Genomic DNA, 16650 nt, shown 5'->3' with positions numbered 1-16650 from the left:
GGCCCTGGTGCACGCCGCTGCCACCCCGGAGCCACTCCAGGTAAGTGGCGCCGAGCCGAACCCCTCCAGCTCCCTGCCCTGATCCCCCTGCTGCACCTCACACCCCTCCTGCACCCCAACCCCCTGCCCTGAGCCCCCTCCCACACTCCGCACCCCTTCTCTGCTCCAACCCCTTGCCCTGAGCCCCTTCCTGCACACCGCACCCCCTCCCACACCCCACACTCCCCAACCCCCTGCCCCAGCCCTACATTCATGGCCCTGCATGCAATTTCCCCAACCAGATGTGGCCCTCGGGCCAAAAAGTTTGCCCACCCCTGCTCTAGAAGCTATTACCATTTAAGAAGTTCCTCCTTGCTGTCCCCTTCCCTATTCTACTGTGTACACACATTACAGAGAGCAGTTTACTGGAGGGCCACAAGCTACCTTGGCTACGTGGCCTGAGCTGCACACAGAGGTAGGCCCCTCACTCCCACTGCCCACCCTAGCTGGGACACTCCTGCAATTGTTTCTGCCAGGCTTCCCCAGCCATGTGCCAGGCCCACCCAGTCCGCCCCTCCTCCACACATCACAACCAGCCCTTCCCACCCCACATAGGGTGGATGTGCATCTTAACTACTCATCTTCTGGAATTCAGATATTTAAATCTGCATCACCTTCAGCCTTTCCCTCCCAAAATATTTGCTTATATAGGGGCAAGGAGAGGGGCTCAGAGATCCACTGAGACAGAGGACTGTCCAGACCCCAGCTCACAGAGGTGGGGCAAGGAGAACTGCTGACACCCCCAAGAGGTTAAGTTCCCCCATATTGAGGCTCACATGTGGGAAGCCTGGGAATGGGGTGGGGGGTCAGATCCCCTCTACATGGGCTAGGGCCTCCAAGATCGTGACACACTCAACAGCAGTCAGAGGGGCTCAGACCATCCCAAGTGATACTGACCCCCAGATCCTGGCACACATGGGAGGGGAATGTCAGGTTGACAAGTGCCCCATCCCTATTCTCCCCAAGCCACCCCACTCACCCTCACGTTCTCACTTCCCAGTGTCCCAACGGCCCCCATAATCCCTCTCTCCTTGCTACACTCTAAATACTTCCCCCCCATTCCCCAAAACTCTTCCACCCCTTCACTTTCCCCTCCCACCAAATATTTGCATATGTAATTTATTTTTGTTTCAAAAACAGTTTCAGCACCTTCTGAATATCCTGCTGTACTTTGACTACATTTCCTCAAAACAAAAACTTTGATAGAACCAGATGCCTGCTTTAATAATTTAAGATTTCTGCTAATGGTTAGATTTGAACTCTCAGTGCCTGGTTTGATGGTTGGAACGTTCCCCTTTGAGCCATTCAGTTCCTGTGACTCAGGCATTAACAAGTTAATTAGCTTTGCTCTCTCTGCACGCACAGCATAATCTTTGTGGTGTGCCACCAAGCACTTATATAGCTGACATGCTCAAGAACCAAACTCTTTGGGTAATAATGTTGTAATTTGATTTTCCCTGAATGGCTAAGTGTGGCTTGCACTATGTTGGAGTGACTCAAGCGTTTGGGACGCTGGTGCTATGGAGACCTAGTTTATCTCTATCCGTGCACAAAAAATCATCACTAAAACATGACCACTTTAAGAAAAATTATTTTTTTCAGGAGGCTGTACCTCAGGAACTCCCTATTCAAATGGCTTCCAAACTGGATCAATGACCAATCCCTGTTCTCCCCATGAGGAAATCAAAATCTCAAGGCAATCTCAGTAACTGTGAGGATTTTAGAGCACTTAGAGAAGTCAAGAGAAATCTTAGAGAAGTCAAGAGCTGGTGTTCTTGTATACTAAAAGGGGAGTTTCACTAAAGTCTACATAGGCACACAGAAAAACCTCCCAACCCAATAACCAAGTCTAAAAGGCATACAAAAATACACACTTGTCATCTCTGGTTTTAAAGATAGCTCACTGCAAAAGTTTTAGTATCCATATAGTGAAACCGTCAAATGCACTGAGGGAACTGTTGTCTGCAATAATGGCCAAGAAAGAATAAAATACTAACAGTTTTCCCAATAGCACTCTGATACCAGGCCAAAAATCAAATATTAATATTGTAATAAGATCAAATGAAGAAACAATTACAATCTTACCGCTGTAGCACAACATGAACAGAAGATATGATGCATTTGATACCACTAAAGAGCAATCCTATTGAAAACCTACATTTTAATTGTAACAGCAATTAAACTTTCTTTAATTTTTGAAGCGCTGATATGAGAACCATTCTTAACACTTACTGCAGCATAAGATTTAGCTCATTCTCTAGCTGTGAAAGTCTGTCTTACTTAATCTTTACAGCAAGATTGCTGAAGATGTTATAGTACAGAAGAGACTACTTAAGAACAGGATTTGCTTGACTGAAAAAGAGACAACTGCTAGAAGTGGATAAATTAAATTTTAAAATCAAATCAAATCGAGAGTAGTAAGGTACTGTGCATTAGTCAAGTGAATTAAAATTAATGGATGATCTTCTAATTATTAGTGGCAGAGAGACTTTGAAATGTATGATATGCTGCACAACTAAGTCTCCCATTTTAGTACATTAGGTGCACTCTCTACAACTACAATATGAATTTGATGAGACTCTGGATTACAATGATTTCATCAGCAACAAACATGAAAACAAATGTTTAAGACACAGAAAGGAAAGAGAAAGGATTAGGATTTAAGGGGGCCTATAATTAGTTCACTAACATTAGAACACTAGAATTAAAATAAAAAATGTATATTAAATGGCAGAAGCTCAAAAACAACAGGGGAAAAAAGAGAAGTAAGCATCACTACAATAAAATCACTTACCAGTATCTGAAATGTATGCATGTAGTTGTGCTGACTCGTCAGAAGAGACATTTGAAAGGTCATCTAAGGACTGGAGGGAATAAAAAGATCATAGGTATATCCCTCTATTTGGAAAGAGATTTTTGCTTATTCACCTACTTATTTAATTTTAAAGCTCTTAATTCACAGTTTTGAATGGAACAGTTTTATAAACATAAATAGTATTAAAATTATAAATATTTCCAATATCTGACAACTACAATTTCTGTTTTCATGTTGAGCCCCTATTTAAGAAGTTTCACTTCTACTAATTTCTATTAGATCTTCGCTATCTTTAAAAAAAGAACACCACAAACAAACAAAAAAACCCTCACAATTTGATGACTACCACCACTACATTTGTCACACTTTCATCTACTAGCCTTATTCCTGGCTAAAAACAACAACACCACTGATTTAGGTCTTCATCTGATAAGGCTGCGAGTCTGTCACGGAGGCCACAGATTCCGTGACTTTCTGGGACCTCCGTAACTTCTGCAGCTTGCTGGTGCGCCTGACTCTAGGTCCAGCTGTACTGCTCCCCAGGGCTAGCTGTACTGCCCCCGCCCCAGAGCCACCACCCACAAACAACAGCGGGCGCCCTGGAGCACTCAACCCAGCACCAGCGGGTGCCCCGGAGCCCCCCAGAACACCCAAGATTTAGTCACGGGTATATAATACAATCCATGGACAGGTCATGGGGCAGTGAATTTTTGTTTATTGCCCATGATCTGTCCATGACTTTACTAAAAATACCCATTAAATCTTAGCCTTATATCTGATCTACGTGTACCCTCTTTTTATAGAGCATTTGCAAATGCAAAATAATATTATAGACATAGTAGATATTGGCATCAAGAATTAATAAATGTTATATACTGTTGCTTCACATGATTGCACTACTCTCTTTTCTATCAAAATAAGTAAAAAATATTACATAAGTTGATGAACTGGATGAAAGAACGACATCCTTTTAATTGAACTAAGAGTAGACAAAATATTCCTCAGCAAGAGATTTTTGCCCTTATGTCATATGTAGGAGTACACTGTCAGTTGGGTTGATGCCTTGTCTCCCAGTTCACAATCTGTGACCCACAAAAGTGCCCATGTGTATTGGGGTATGCAACCCACAATGATTAGTAGCTTGGGACCCATCTGGCCTTGCAAGCATTGGGTGAGGCCAGATGGGTCCCAAGCTACTAATCAGGCTGCAAGCCAGGGAGCTAATTGAGGAGGAATGGGCTCACCTGGGCAGGAACAGGCAGGGCCTGTAGAAAGCCAGGTAGCTAGCAAGAGGGTAGAGATTGGCAGCTAGGGAAGGGCAGTTACACTCTTCCCCCTTTCCAGAGAGTATGAGTCTGCAGGAAGGCAGGCTGCACAGACTCTCTGAGAGGAGGGAGTGGAGAAGCTGGCAAACCCAGAGAAAGGGAGAACCAGTTAGGTAGAAAAAAGCCCAGGGAAACAGCAGCAAGGTCAAAGGCAGTTCAGGCCTAGGCTGCATGTTATCAGGTCCCTGGATTGGAACCCAATGTAGAGGGTGGGCCTGGGTTCCCTTATCAGCCACTGGGTAGTGGCTCAGGGTGCTGGAGACACCAGACAGTTGGTCTGGAAAGATTGTGATTTCCCTAGAAGGAAATAGTGACCTGACTGGAGGACCAAGCCATGGACCTGAAGCGGCAGTACCGAGCGCGTGAGAGGACACATCCAGAGAGAAGATGACGGATGAAGAGACTATTGAGGAGGGCGCAGCACAAGACAGAGCTAGTTGTCAGTGCGACCAGCAGGAGGCATCATGAATGGAGAGGGAACCCCATCACACCACGTTTTCAGGATTTTTCATTAAGAACACATTTTACAGCTATTTGATATTATTAATTACCCAGTTAACTTATTTGTTCTTGGATAGATTTCTAATGAACTAGATTTGGGGCTGCAAATTATCTGCAAGTGCAAAAAGTGTGGGGACCATTGTGTTCACAAAAAGAGAGAATGGAGCTCTAGACATTTTAAGTTTTAATGTTACTGTATTTTTTAAAAATAGGGAAGACAGAAACAGTACATTAAAGGTATTTACATGTATTAATGTCCAAAGGAGGCAAGGGATACCATGTCCAGATTTTCCAATCCCTAACTAATAAATGTGCACATTAGGTGTACATGTGTAAGTCCATATTATTCATCTATACAAACCAATAACCAGTTAAACTTCTGAACAGCTTTATGTGTGCACAGATATCTAGTTTATGTTCACAACTGTATATTTCTAGCTTTGAAACCTGATTCAGTTCCATTAAGCTAATATTTGTGCAATTTTTATAGGCACAAGAGCATACACCTCTGGAAGAGATATGATGTGAAAAAACACCACTACCACCACCACCAGTGTAAATTCTATATTATGGACCCATTTAGATAATATCTGTATAACAATTTGCAGTACATGCACAATAACTATTTATCAATGGTTCTGTACATCTCAAATCATTAGACTATATTTCAATATATCAGGTAAGATTCATCTACAATATAAATCAACTGCAAAAAGTTAAGATACATCAGTATTGTATTTTAAAATTATCTTAAACATAAGGTACAAAAATATACTTTGCTCTAACCATCTAGAATCTAAAACAACTGATTTACAAAAATTAGCTCTTAGGCTCAGATTGTCCTCCAAATAAGTCTGAAATACATTCTTATGATCAAGTTAAAAACTGCTAAAAACGTAGTTTTATAATGGAAATGGTAGCAACACTTAACTAGATTGGCCATGCTGGGAAGTGCATTGATTAATGAGTAAACCAAACACATTATGGTTACTCTATGATTATTTACCACAATAGGTAAGAAGGTGTGGGGGTGTTGGGTGGGGTTATTTGGGTTTTTGTTAGAGATATTAGGACATTTAAAATTAGAAATAGTTTTACATAAAAACTTTTTATACAAATTACATTTAGTGAAGCACAAATTAATCCAAATGCAAAAAAAATTTTGTCACCAAGACAGTTAATGTATTGCCGTGAGCTACAAAATATTGCAAGTCAGCGACCTTAGAAGTAACTTTTTTCCTATTCATAGATTGTTCTGCTTTATGTAACTAAGTGACACAAGGGAGCTGTATTATTTGAGTAGACATATTCCACGCATGGAACTCAGCCAGAAAAAAAAAAATCCACTGGTTATTCAAACACCTGCACAAGCATTGCAAACCAGAAATAGCATTAAATGTTACAAACCTAAGAAAGTAAAAAGTTCCTCCACATATGCAGACCTTTTTTAGAATAGCATATCCCACCACTAACATGTCCTTGTCACACTGTGAGCAAATCATTTTTACAATGAGATTATGAAATGTGGTAATTAAAGAGTAAATGATATTTTAAAAGTTTAATACTGAATTCACATACATGCAGATAATACATAATTGTGTAACTATCGAGGTTTTATATCTGCTTTAGTTTGGGGTGGCCACACTAATTATGGTTGGGGAAGCTATGATTAAGTTATGCAGGTAAGCATAAAGACTAATAAATCCACCATTCCTAACCCCCTTCAAATATTCAGGATTTGCCAATAAAATAATACCACCACTACCACACAGAAAAACTATTGAGGAATTTTATTTTTTTTTTAAAGAATCAATATAGAAATCATAGTTGTGTGACATTTTATAACCTCCACTGTACACGCTACAGTAAGATTACTTCAGCTGAATTATTTTTCTCTAGTTTTTATTTTATGTATTTGATGGCACTTTATATATAGACCATTTCCTTTTAACAGTTGATTAGTCAGTTTCCCCTGTTTTTGTGTGTTTTACATAACAGATGAGAAGAAAAAGAAAATATGATTGCAAAACCACAAAAATTGGCAGGGGAACTCCAAGATACATGTAGAATGATAAACTACTTTCAATTCATTTTTTAAAACTGACTAGCTGTCGAGTTAATTGTGGGGACTAGTGTTTGTATCCCTCTGCCTTTACAGCCAGGTAACTAGGTTATGATGAACCACACTGTAGAGATTCAGAGAGAGTCAAAGAATTCCCTAAAGAACAACCTAGAACATTTGCTAGCCATGAAAAGTAATGCCTCTAAATTCAGATTTCAGACCTTTCCAGACTTGAAGTAAGGGCTGAGCCCCAGTGTATAAGGTTCCCATCTCTTTCCTTGAGAACAGAGATGGGCTTCAAAGTCAACACACTTACGTACAGAAAACGGTCACAGGAGCACAGCTGAATCTTGCTTGGGCCTCAGCCAGCTGTAATTTAGGGGAACACACCGAGAGGAAAAGGAGGAAGCATACTTGGGCAGGCTGATTTTTTTTTTAAAATGGCTGTGGAATGTGCTTAGGGATTTGGAATGTTAGAATAAGTCCTGTTGGAAAAAATTAGTAGCAAAAGGGCAGGTAAGGGGCTCAAAAGTGTATGATAAACAAGTTTATCATATAACTATTACCTTCAGATATGTGTTTCAAAGTAGCAGCCGTGTTAGTCTGTATCCGCAAAAAAGAACAGGAGTACTTTTGGCACCTTAGAGACTAACCAATTTATTTCAGCATAAGCTTTCGTGGGCTGCAGCTCGGAACACATACAAACTTTATGGCTACAAATATTTATTAAAAATTACAGAGGAGTCAAATAATTGAACTGGTTCTTCGGTTCTGATTAACTATTTCAAAACTTTTATTCTAAAAGGAAACTACTGAAATCTGCAAGATTGATATTTATATATTTTGAACAATTATTTGTATAACTAATGTAAATCAGAATTTAGAATTTCATTTACAAACTTCTAAATTTGTTCAAGCCATATCTTGAAAGCTAATAATCTCTAGCAACCTTACAATTTCATAGGTGTATTATTTTTCAAAAAATTATTCCTTGTAGATTTGCATGGTTTCAAGGTGCTCCATCAATGTAAAAGGTATTTCATTTTCACCTAAGCTCATACCTATTTAAGAAATCATTTAGGAATGAATGTATGTTTCTACATAAATTAAAATAATTGTAGATGAATGTGTCCCATTTCCATGAGAGACAGAATAATAAATTGTACATTTTAAAACACAGGGAAAGGGCTGAAAAGTAAATCTGTATTCTGTGGATAAATGAACAGTTTTAGGTTTGCTTAATCAGTTCAACAGGAAGGTAGGCTTATGTTTTCAGAAAAGCAACGGCAGTAAAATCAAAACCCTCATGTCTACATACTTTAAACTATTTTATAAGGCTTCTATAATGTTGAAAAAAGCCCAAGGCACTTACCAAATTTATGCTGCTTGTAGGGGACCCATTAAAAGATTCTGCAGGGGAAAAAAATCAATTTAGAATTCAGAAAATACTTTCTAAACTGTTGCTGCATCTAAGCGTCATGCAATAGAAATAAAATGATCTCAGCTAAAACACAACAAAACATTAAAGAAAAATAAATAATTTGTGGCACACACCCAATTCCAAGTGTCTAAGCTCCTAAAGGCTCCAACCACAACATCTAAATGAAAATGTGTGTGCACCTGCAGCTAGAAAAGAACAGAGTATTCATACACTACAGAACAATTTGTGATTTTAGGTTCAGGGTATCACATGGAGTCATCACAGATGCTCAAGCATTAAAAGTGCAAATATGAAAGCAACCTTAAGTTTGACTAAAATCCCTATATATTTTACATTAACTATTGAATTTAGTCTCCGAACATAACATACTAACTTTACTTGGGACAACAGAGCTGCTTTTCTCTACAAACAGTTAGTGCATGACAAGTTGCGTTGTAAAACTACCTTGCACTAGCCTGCTGCATGCTAATTGTCCAATTGGAACTTTGCTACCACACACTAAAAGTTCTGTTTTGAAATGGCAGTAGATCAAATGGCAGCAGGCTATGGTAGATTTACACCCCAGTTTATCACTCACTAATTGTTTGTGTAGTCAAGCCCTCCGTGACTTACCCAAGGTCTCAAAAGGAAGTCTGTGGTTGAGCCAGGAACCAAACCTTGGTCTCCCATGTTCCAGTCCAGTTCCCTATGCATTAGGCCATCATTCTTACAAGGGTAGCACAGAGCAAGGAAACGGGGCTGGGGGGCTGAAGGCTATCCTTTAAGTCCACAATTTCCCGATCCATTCCTCCCAACCCCCATCCTCCCATATGCTCACAAACCCACGTCAGCTCCCCAGGTTCACCATACAACAGCACACAGAAGTACTGGCAGGGGTGGGGGATGCAGAGAGAAACTTCGCTCAAATATCCAGTAGTTGCTCAGGACAGATCTACACTTACATGTAGCAGCACAGCTGCACCGCTGTAGCGCTTCAGTGAAGATGCCACTGGGCTGATAGGAGAGCTTCTCCCATCAGCGTAATTAATCCACCTCTGCGAGAGGCAGTAACTATGTCTCCCAATGATATAGCGCTGTCTACGCTGGGGATTAGGTTGGTATAATTTCGTCGCTTCTGGGTGTGGATTTTTCACACCATTGAGCAACATAAATTATGCCAATGTAAGTTTGTAGTGTAGATCTGACCTCAGAATTCCTCTTCCCTTTTCATCTTTTACCTGTCACCCAACATAAAGCACCACTTCCCCCTCTTCATACATAAAGCCCAAATTCCCCCATTCCTCACTTACCTGCCCTCCCCTCTCCCCACACACACATCATCACACCCTCTCTATAGCCACCCTTTGGCATGCACATTTGTGGTTGGTTATATGTTAGAAGTGCAAGAGATTTTATCATGAGCATAAATAGCCAAACGTACTTGGATTCATGTGATGTTTGGTTGTTATGGCATGTGTTTGAAAGTTGCATTAACCTGCTATTTACTTCATGTAAAAACTATGTTTGCTTAAAGTTTCTCAGTGCACATCCCACCAACAAAGGATTTTGTTTGGGGCTAGCATACACACAAAGGAAGTCCCACACATGTCTACAAGGAAATGTTAGCTCTTCTTTACTTTGTTATTCTTGCCTCATCATAAAAGGACAAAAAAGCCACCTTGTTTGTACCATGAGAAAGCCACGAACTGGCTTTCATTATGAAATATCTGGACAAACAGTCGGCTAGCAGCAAAAACCAAACATGGAATGTGATTCAATGAATGCCAAAACAATATCAGGACATCAGTTAAAGGAAATTTCTGTAATCTATTCATCATTCTAGAGCTTACAAAGAAACAAAGATTTTAAAATAAAGAATTTTATTCTGGAACCATAGAAAAAATGGTATTGTCCAATTTCTCTCATGAATGGAACTAAGGTGTGGTAATCAATTTTATCACTAATTTTTATTAATACAAAATAATGAGAAATATCAAAATAAAGAGAATAAATGCTAGCAAAACTGCATTCAATATCAAATTTGGAGATAACATAGTTCCTTGTTTATATGGCACTGTGAGACAACACCTAGAACACTACATTCATTCATGGAGCATTTCAATAACAGAGAGATGTCCACAAACTGAAGAGAATTCTGAGGAAACAAAATTATTAATGGAACAGAGTCACTAATATGAATTGTAAGAACTAGATTGTGAAGCTGGGTCAAATAACTAAAAAGGATATAATAAACATGAAAACTCTAAATCACAATAATGGGTAGATATAAAGGTATGTCAAATAGTTTGGGGATGAAGCAGAAAAGTTGACAGAATACCCTGGGTTGTGTTTGACTGACACAACCTTCTCAAAGACAATAGGGAAAGCCCCATCAACTGAGCTATTTAAAACTGGACAAACATTGGACAATATATTGTAGTGAAAAACTACTTTGGCAGAAGTATAAATGATGACATCAAACAGGTCTCCAATTTATTCTTCTATAGATGTTGCTACAGAACACCACTAGAGAGCAGAAAAGTACACAATAATTACATCTTTCATCTTCAGCTGTTTCTCTAATTTGTTTATATGTATATACATTTTAGCATCTAGATTGGCTTTTTTTAAAAGCCTCCATTATATTGGTAAGGATCAAATGTGATATAAGTTTAGTTATCCTCGAACCCTGTATCATTTTGTATAAGTCATAAGAGAAAAACGGGGCTAAATCTGTATAATCTAGAAAAAGACAACTCAGGAAACAGGATCATAGTCTGAGATAAAAATATAAAATAAAGAAGGGAGCTATTCCCAGGCCAGATGATACAGAGATGAGGAACAATGGCCCGAAGCTATAAAAAACAAGGTTTTAACTAGTTATTGAATTAAGACCTTTATTCCTCAATGGAATCTAGGGGCAGGTCTACACTTACTTCCTGGTCCGGCTGTAAGCAATCGATCTTCTGGGATCGATTATCACGTCTTGTCTAGACGCGATAAATTGATCCCGGAAGTGCTCGCCGTCGATGCTGGTACTCCAGCTCGGCGAGAGGAGTACGCAGCATCGACGGGGGGAGCCTGCCTGCCGCGTCTGGACCCGCGGTAAGTTCGAACTAAGGTACTTCGAATTCAGCTACGTTATTAACGTAGCTGAATTTGCGTACCTTAGTTCGAAGTGGGGGGTTAGTGTGGACCAGGCCTAGCACTTTCTGTTTAGAAGTGGCTATAGTAGTGATCATTTTTAAATTTTTAGAGAGCCTTCAGAACACTTCACATCTCATGCATTTTCATTTTATACTCACAAATAAGTGGTACACACATAATGCATGTGTACTCATGTGTACACACTTTCATAAAATGAGCCATATTGCTTAATATGTCAGGACATAATGACATCACAATAGAGATTACATTTGGAAGTGAGTTGGCAAACTTCATCACTTCCCTTCATGCAACATATCTGGAGAAAATCTGAGTTAAAGCTATATATTTATTTTTCTCAGTGCCTCTAGTCGGAAAGTTTTCACTCAGCTTTATATAAAATCAGCTAAATCAGGAATCTAAATGTAAAAATCTCAAGCTTCAGTTCATCACAAGGATTAGTGATAAAGATAGCTATTAAATATATACCAATAACTGGATTACAATTTATCTATAAGTTTATCATCGGTGACATACTGTATACATTTAATTTAATAAAATGAATCTAAATACTGTTTAACATCAGTTAATAAAGTTAAATAAAATGTGTAACTCTTTCAGAACTCCAAATATAGTAGGAATGCTTGTTTTCCTCTTCCATTCTATCAATAAAAAAACAAGTCCAAGAGAATGAGATTTAACTAGTTCTAAAATCTTGAAGGACATGGTGACCATGTAGAACGGAATGTGGGAAGGAAATACAGCAAACCAATATACATTTATAATTTGAAAAGTCAGACTGAAAATTCTGATTGCTTGACAGCTTAATAGTTAAGTGGAAATACAAGGCTAAAAAGGAAAAGTAATAGTTCATGACCTTACCTCCTTCCCCATCATCGGATCCTCTGAAACTAGGATCCTTCAGCATATCCAGTTCAGCTAACATGCGCACATACAGAGCATTTTGTTTGAATGAAGGGTAAAATCTTTCATCCCGCAGCATCAAGTCATACACCTTATTGATTTAAAATACCAAGATTACCAAAGCTAATGGTTAACATAAGTTTCTAAACACACATTTTTATTAAAATCTACATGACAAATTGTTTATGTGAACACAACATCTCTCACACGCACTCCCTTTTTGGGGGTTTTCTTTAAATCCTGTTGCTGTATTACACAAATGCTTTGGTTCACATGAAGCACAGTTAACAATGCACTTTTAAAACAAGGTGTGATATTACTCGTTCTAATAATATTGCCCTTTGAAAGTATAGAGAATATCTGCTCAACCAGACAAAATCTTGCTTACCAGTAAAAAGATTAAAAAATGTCTCCCCCTTTGTTGTAGATATATTTTCCCTTTTTTCACATCTAATAGCGCCCTAATATTTTAACAGCATTTCTGGAAGTTATTCATTGCAATAGCAACATACACCTCTACCTCAATATAACGCTGTCCTCAGGAGCCAAAAAATCTTACCATGTTATAGGTGAAACCGCGTTATATCGAACTTGCTTTGATCCGCTGGAGTGCGCAGCCCCGCCCCACCGGAGCACTGCTTTACAGCGTTATATCAGAATTCGTGTTATATCAGGTCGCGTTATATCGGGGTAGAAGTGTACTTGCAAAAAAACTTGCCTAAAAATTTCCTAGGTCAGGCACAAAAATATACTAACCCATCCTTACCTTGATGATATTATTAAAAGCAGTGGGACTTAAGCACATGTTTAAATGGGTCCTCAATAAGGATGCTTTCTTAAACTGGAGCTTTAACACACAGATATCAATATCACCCTAATTATAACAATGCCAAAAAATTACTATCATATGTACATCTTTTTCCCCCACTTGCTTTTAAAACAATGAACCAGTTATGAGGTCTGTGTACTGGAACTGTACAACAGCATAGGATGACTAATCTAAAATTGAAGAAAAGTTTGATTGTTGCCAATAAATCTGGTAGAAGGGCGGGGGGGGGAAGGAGGGAATAAAAATCAATGATTTTTTAAATTTAAATTAAATTACAGACTTATTTAATCAAATAAAGTTATTCAAAATTAAATTTGAATTTGATAGCCTATATTAAGGCCTAAATTTATTATAATCTATTAAAATAATTTACATTAAATACAAAAATAAGTATTAAGCAGTATGTTTGCCACCCAGTTGTAAAGAAAGTCAAACCCCTGAACAGGTGGAAGTCACTAGTTAAGCACCTGGAACCAGCCTTTAACGAAGGGCTAAACCAGCTTTTGATAGCACTAGCTTCTTCTGCAGGGGTAGAAAGAATATTTTCTTCATGTCAAATTATTCAACTACTTCAGTTCAATGACTAATCCATCCAAAGTTAAGAAACCAATTAGGATTTGAAAAAGCAGGAATGCTTGTTTTCTTCTTCTATTCTATGAATAAAAAACTAGGTCCAAGAGGATGAAGCTAACCCAGTTCTAAAATCTTGAAGGACATGGTGACCAGAAACAATCAGTTCAATTCACTAACTACAGATAATATTTCCTTTAATATATCAGTTTTTGATCAACTTTTATGTATCCAGCATATTTAAGGTAGTTTTATTTAATTCTTCAAATTAAAATGCTGTTTTGACAAAACCACAGGAAAAAAAATTTATTAATAAAAATGAATCATTCACCATTTTCTAACAATAAAAAAAGTCAAAATGAAGAATTTGAATAAATGTAAGTCAAGCTACATAGCTACTTAAATGAGTATAGATCTATTATATCTTCCTGGTTAGTAACAAGTACCACCAAGTTTAGTGTAAAGGCTATATTCAGTTGCAAGTCCATATGTTTTAATGGTTATCACAAATAAGAAACAAGGTGGTTTTTTGTTGTTTTCATCTTAACTAAAAAATACAAATGCAAAACATGATTAACATCAACTATTTAAATCAAGGTTTCCTGCTTGCTGATTTAAATCATTATTAAATTCAGCAATTTAAATCATTTTGATTTAAATCAATCCACCTTGCTGTAATGAGTCTCAATAATTCCTATTAAATATGTTATACCTTTCTCTGAATGTCATCGAAGATTTCAGGTGTTGGTTCCTCATGGTTCAATGTTTCTGCCAGTTTTGCTACCAAGGAGTCATCAATATTAACTCTTGGAGATGCCTGTCACAGAGATCTAAATCAATGTGTGTAGGGTTTAACTTAAAAAAACCAACACCACTCCATTTGAAAAAATTAAACCCCAGCCTTAATACAAAATAGGGCTATAAATAAGAAACACACAAAGTAATAACTCTGCAACAGTTATTGAAATCAAACCTTAAAATGCCCTATGCATACAGCTGCTATTCAGTTAATGAGAGTTATATGAATCAAGGGGATCACAAAGAGAGGAGTTTGAGAGGGAGGTTTGTGGGAGGAAGACGGAATATAATCGCTATGGTTAGGAAGGGCTGCATTGCCAGTGTCAACGCTGCTCCTGTCTCCTCCACCTGTGCCTGTACCCAGACAGACAGCCTAACCATGGATGCCTCTACCTAGATCCTGGTGTGGATTTGCAGAGACTATGGCCTGCATTTCCCACTCTCAGAAAGCCAGACTGGGGGGAACCATCCAGTGTGAAAGGTGTCTGCTGGTGGAATCTCTCAGGAAGCAGGAGAGCTACATTAGGAGGTAGCTAGGCTGAGGAGCATTTGTGCCCATGAGCAATTCCTTGAGAATATTCATATGGAGACATCCAAGGCTTAGGAAGCTGCCAGTGTCCTCCCTGTGACAGAGCCATATCCTCCTCACCTGGTGGTGTGACAGCAGTCCTCTGTAGCTGGTTACCTCTGGCAGCAGGGTGTGCTCCACCCCAACTACCAACCCACCCACCATGGTGATGGGAAACCATTATGGTGCCCTGGCAATGAGCAATGAGGAATCACCCCCCAAAGATTGAAGAGGAGAGCCATGTACCCCCAAGGCTGGGAGGATTGTAGCCACCATTCCCAGGGGAAACGTTGGGTAGTGATGGTTAGTGACTCTCTTCTGAGGGGGACGGAGGCACCCATCTGTCGCCCTGACATAGCAGCCCAGGAGGCATGCTGCCTGCCAGGGGCCCGTATCTGAGACGTTACAGAGGGATTGTCGAGGATCATCCGGCCCTCTGACTAGATCCCCATGCGACTCATCCATGTGGACACTAATGATACTGCAAGGTACGACCCTCTGCAGATCAGAAGTGACTATAGGGCTCTGGGACTAAGAGTGAAGGAGTAGGGAGCACAGGGGTGTTCTCTTCGATCTTTCTGGTCAAGGGTAGGAGCCCAAGCAGAGGCAGATGCATCCTGGAGTTGAATGCCTGGCAGCATGGATGGTGTTGCCAGGAGGGCTTCGGCTTCCTTGACCACGGGATGCTGTTCCAGGAAGAAGGACTGCTAAGCAGAGATGGGGTCTGCCTATCAAGAAAGGGAACAGCATATTTGGTTACAGACTGGCTAACCCAGTGAGTAGGGCTTTAAACTAGGTTTGAAGGGGGCAGGTGACCAAAGCCCACAGGTAAGTCAAAAACATGGAGACTTGGGAGAACGGTCGTAATTTGGAGGGAGCATGGGCTGTTATAGCAGGGATAAGGTGGAGCCAAGACAGAACTGAGGGGAGGGAAGAGAGAAATCAAATCAGTATCTTAAAGGTCTCTATACCAATGCGAGAAGTATGGGGAATAAGCAGGAAGAACTTGAAATGCTAGTAAATAAACACAACTATGACATAGTTGGAATCTGACTTGGTGGGAGAATACGCATGACTGGAATATTGGTATAGAAGGGTACAGCTTGCTCAGGAAGGACAGGTAGGGGAAAAAAGGGAGGAGGTGTTGTCTTATATATCAAAAATGTACACAATCAGATTGAGGTTGAGACGGAAAGAGGAGACAAACTGGTTGAAACCTCTGGGTAAGAATAAAGGGGGAAAAGCAAGGGTGATGTCATGGCAGGGGTCTACTACAGACCACCTAGCCAGGATGAAGAGATAGATGAGGCTTTTTTAAGCTAGCAAAATCATCCAAAGCACAGGACTTGGTGGTGATGGGGAACTTCAAGTACCCAGACATCTGTTGGGAAAAATCACACAGCAGGGTACAGATTATCCAACAGGTTCTTGGAATGTACTGGAGACAATTTTTTATTTCAGAAGGTAGAGAAAGCTAATAGGGGAGAGGCTGTTCTAGATTCAAAATAAAGACAATGGATTTTAGGAAGGCAGACATTAACAAACTCAGGGAGTTGGTAGGTAAGATCCCATGGAAAACAAGTTTAAGGGGAAAAAACAATTGAAGACAGTTGGCAGTTTTTCCAAAGAGACATTATTAAGGGCACAAGAGCAAA

At 39.5% G+C, this 16650-nt stretch overlaps 1 protein-coding gene across 5 annotated transcripts in view; it reads right to left on the bottom strand.

Annotated features, from left to right (window-relative positions):
• The window catches only part of SNX13 (sorting nexin 13), a 153417-nt gene that overhangs the window by 39040 nt on the left and 97727 nt on the right, over nt 1-16650 (bottom strand). For all 5 annotated transcript variants that reach the window (XM_024219713.3, XM_024219717.3, XM_024219715.3 and 2 more), the window contains 4 exons: nt 14342-14446; nt 12189-12321; nt 8115-8152; nt 2834-2903 (listed from right to left, as the gene is read on the bottom strand). In XM_024219713.3, the coding sequence (XP_024075481.2) occupies nt 2834-2903; nt 8115-8152; nt 12189-12321; nt 14342-14446 (346 nt within the window). The remainder of the gene's footprint in view (nt 1-2833; nt 2904-8114; nt 8153-12188; nt 12322-14341; nt 14447-16650) is intronic.

Source organism: Terrapene carolina, unplaced genomic scaffold, assembly GCF_002925995.2.
Source record: "Terrapene carolina triunguis isolate 2854851 unplaced genomic scaffold, T_m_triunguis-2.0 Scaffold84, whole genome shotgun sequence".
In the NCBI taxonomy this organism is placed as follows: Eukaryota; Metazoa; Chordata; order Testudines; family Emydidae; genus Terrapene; species Terrapene triunguis.
This window is presented reverse-complemented; position numbering and strand designations above follow the sequence as displayed.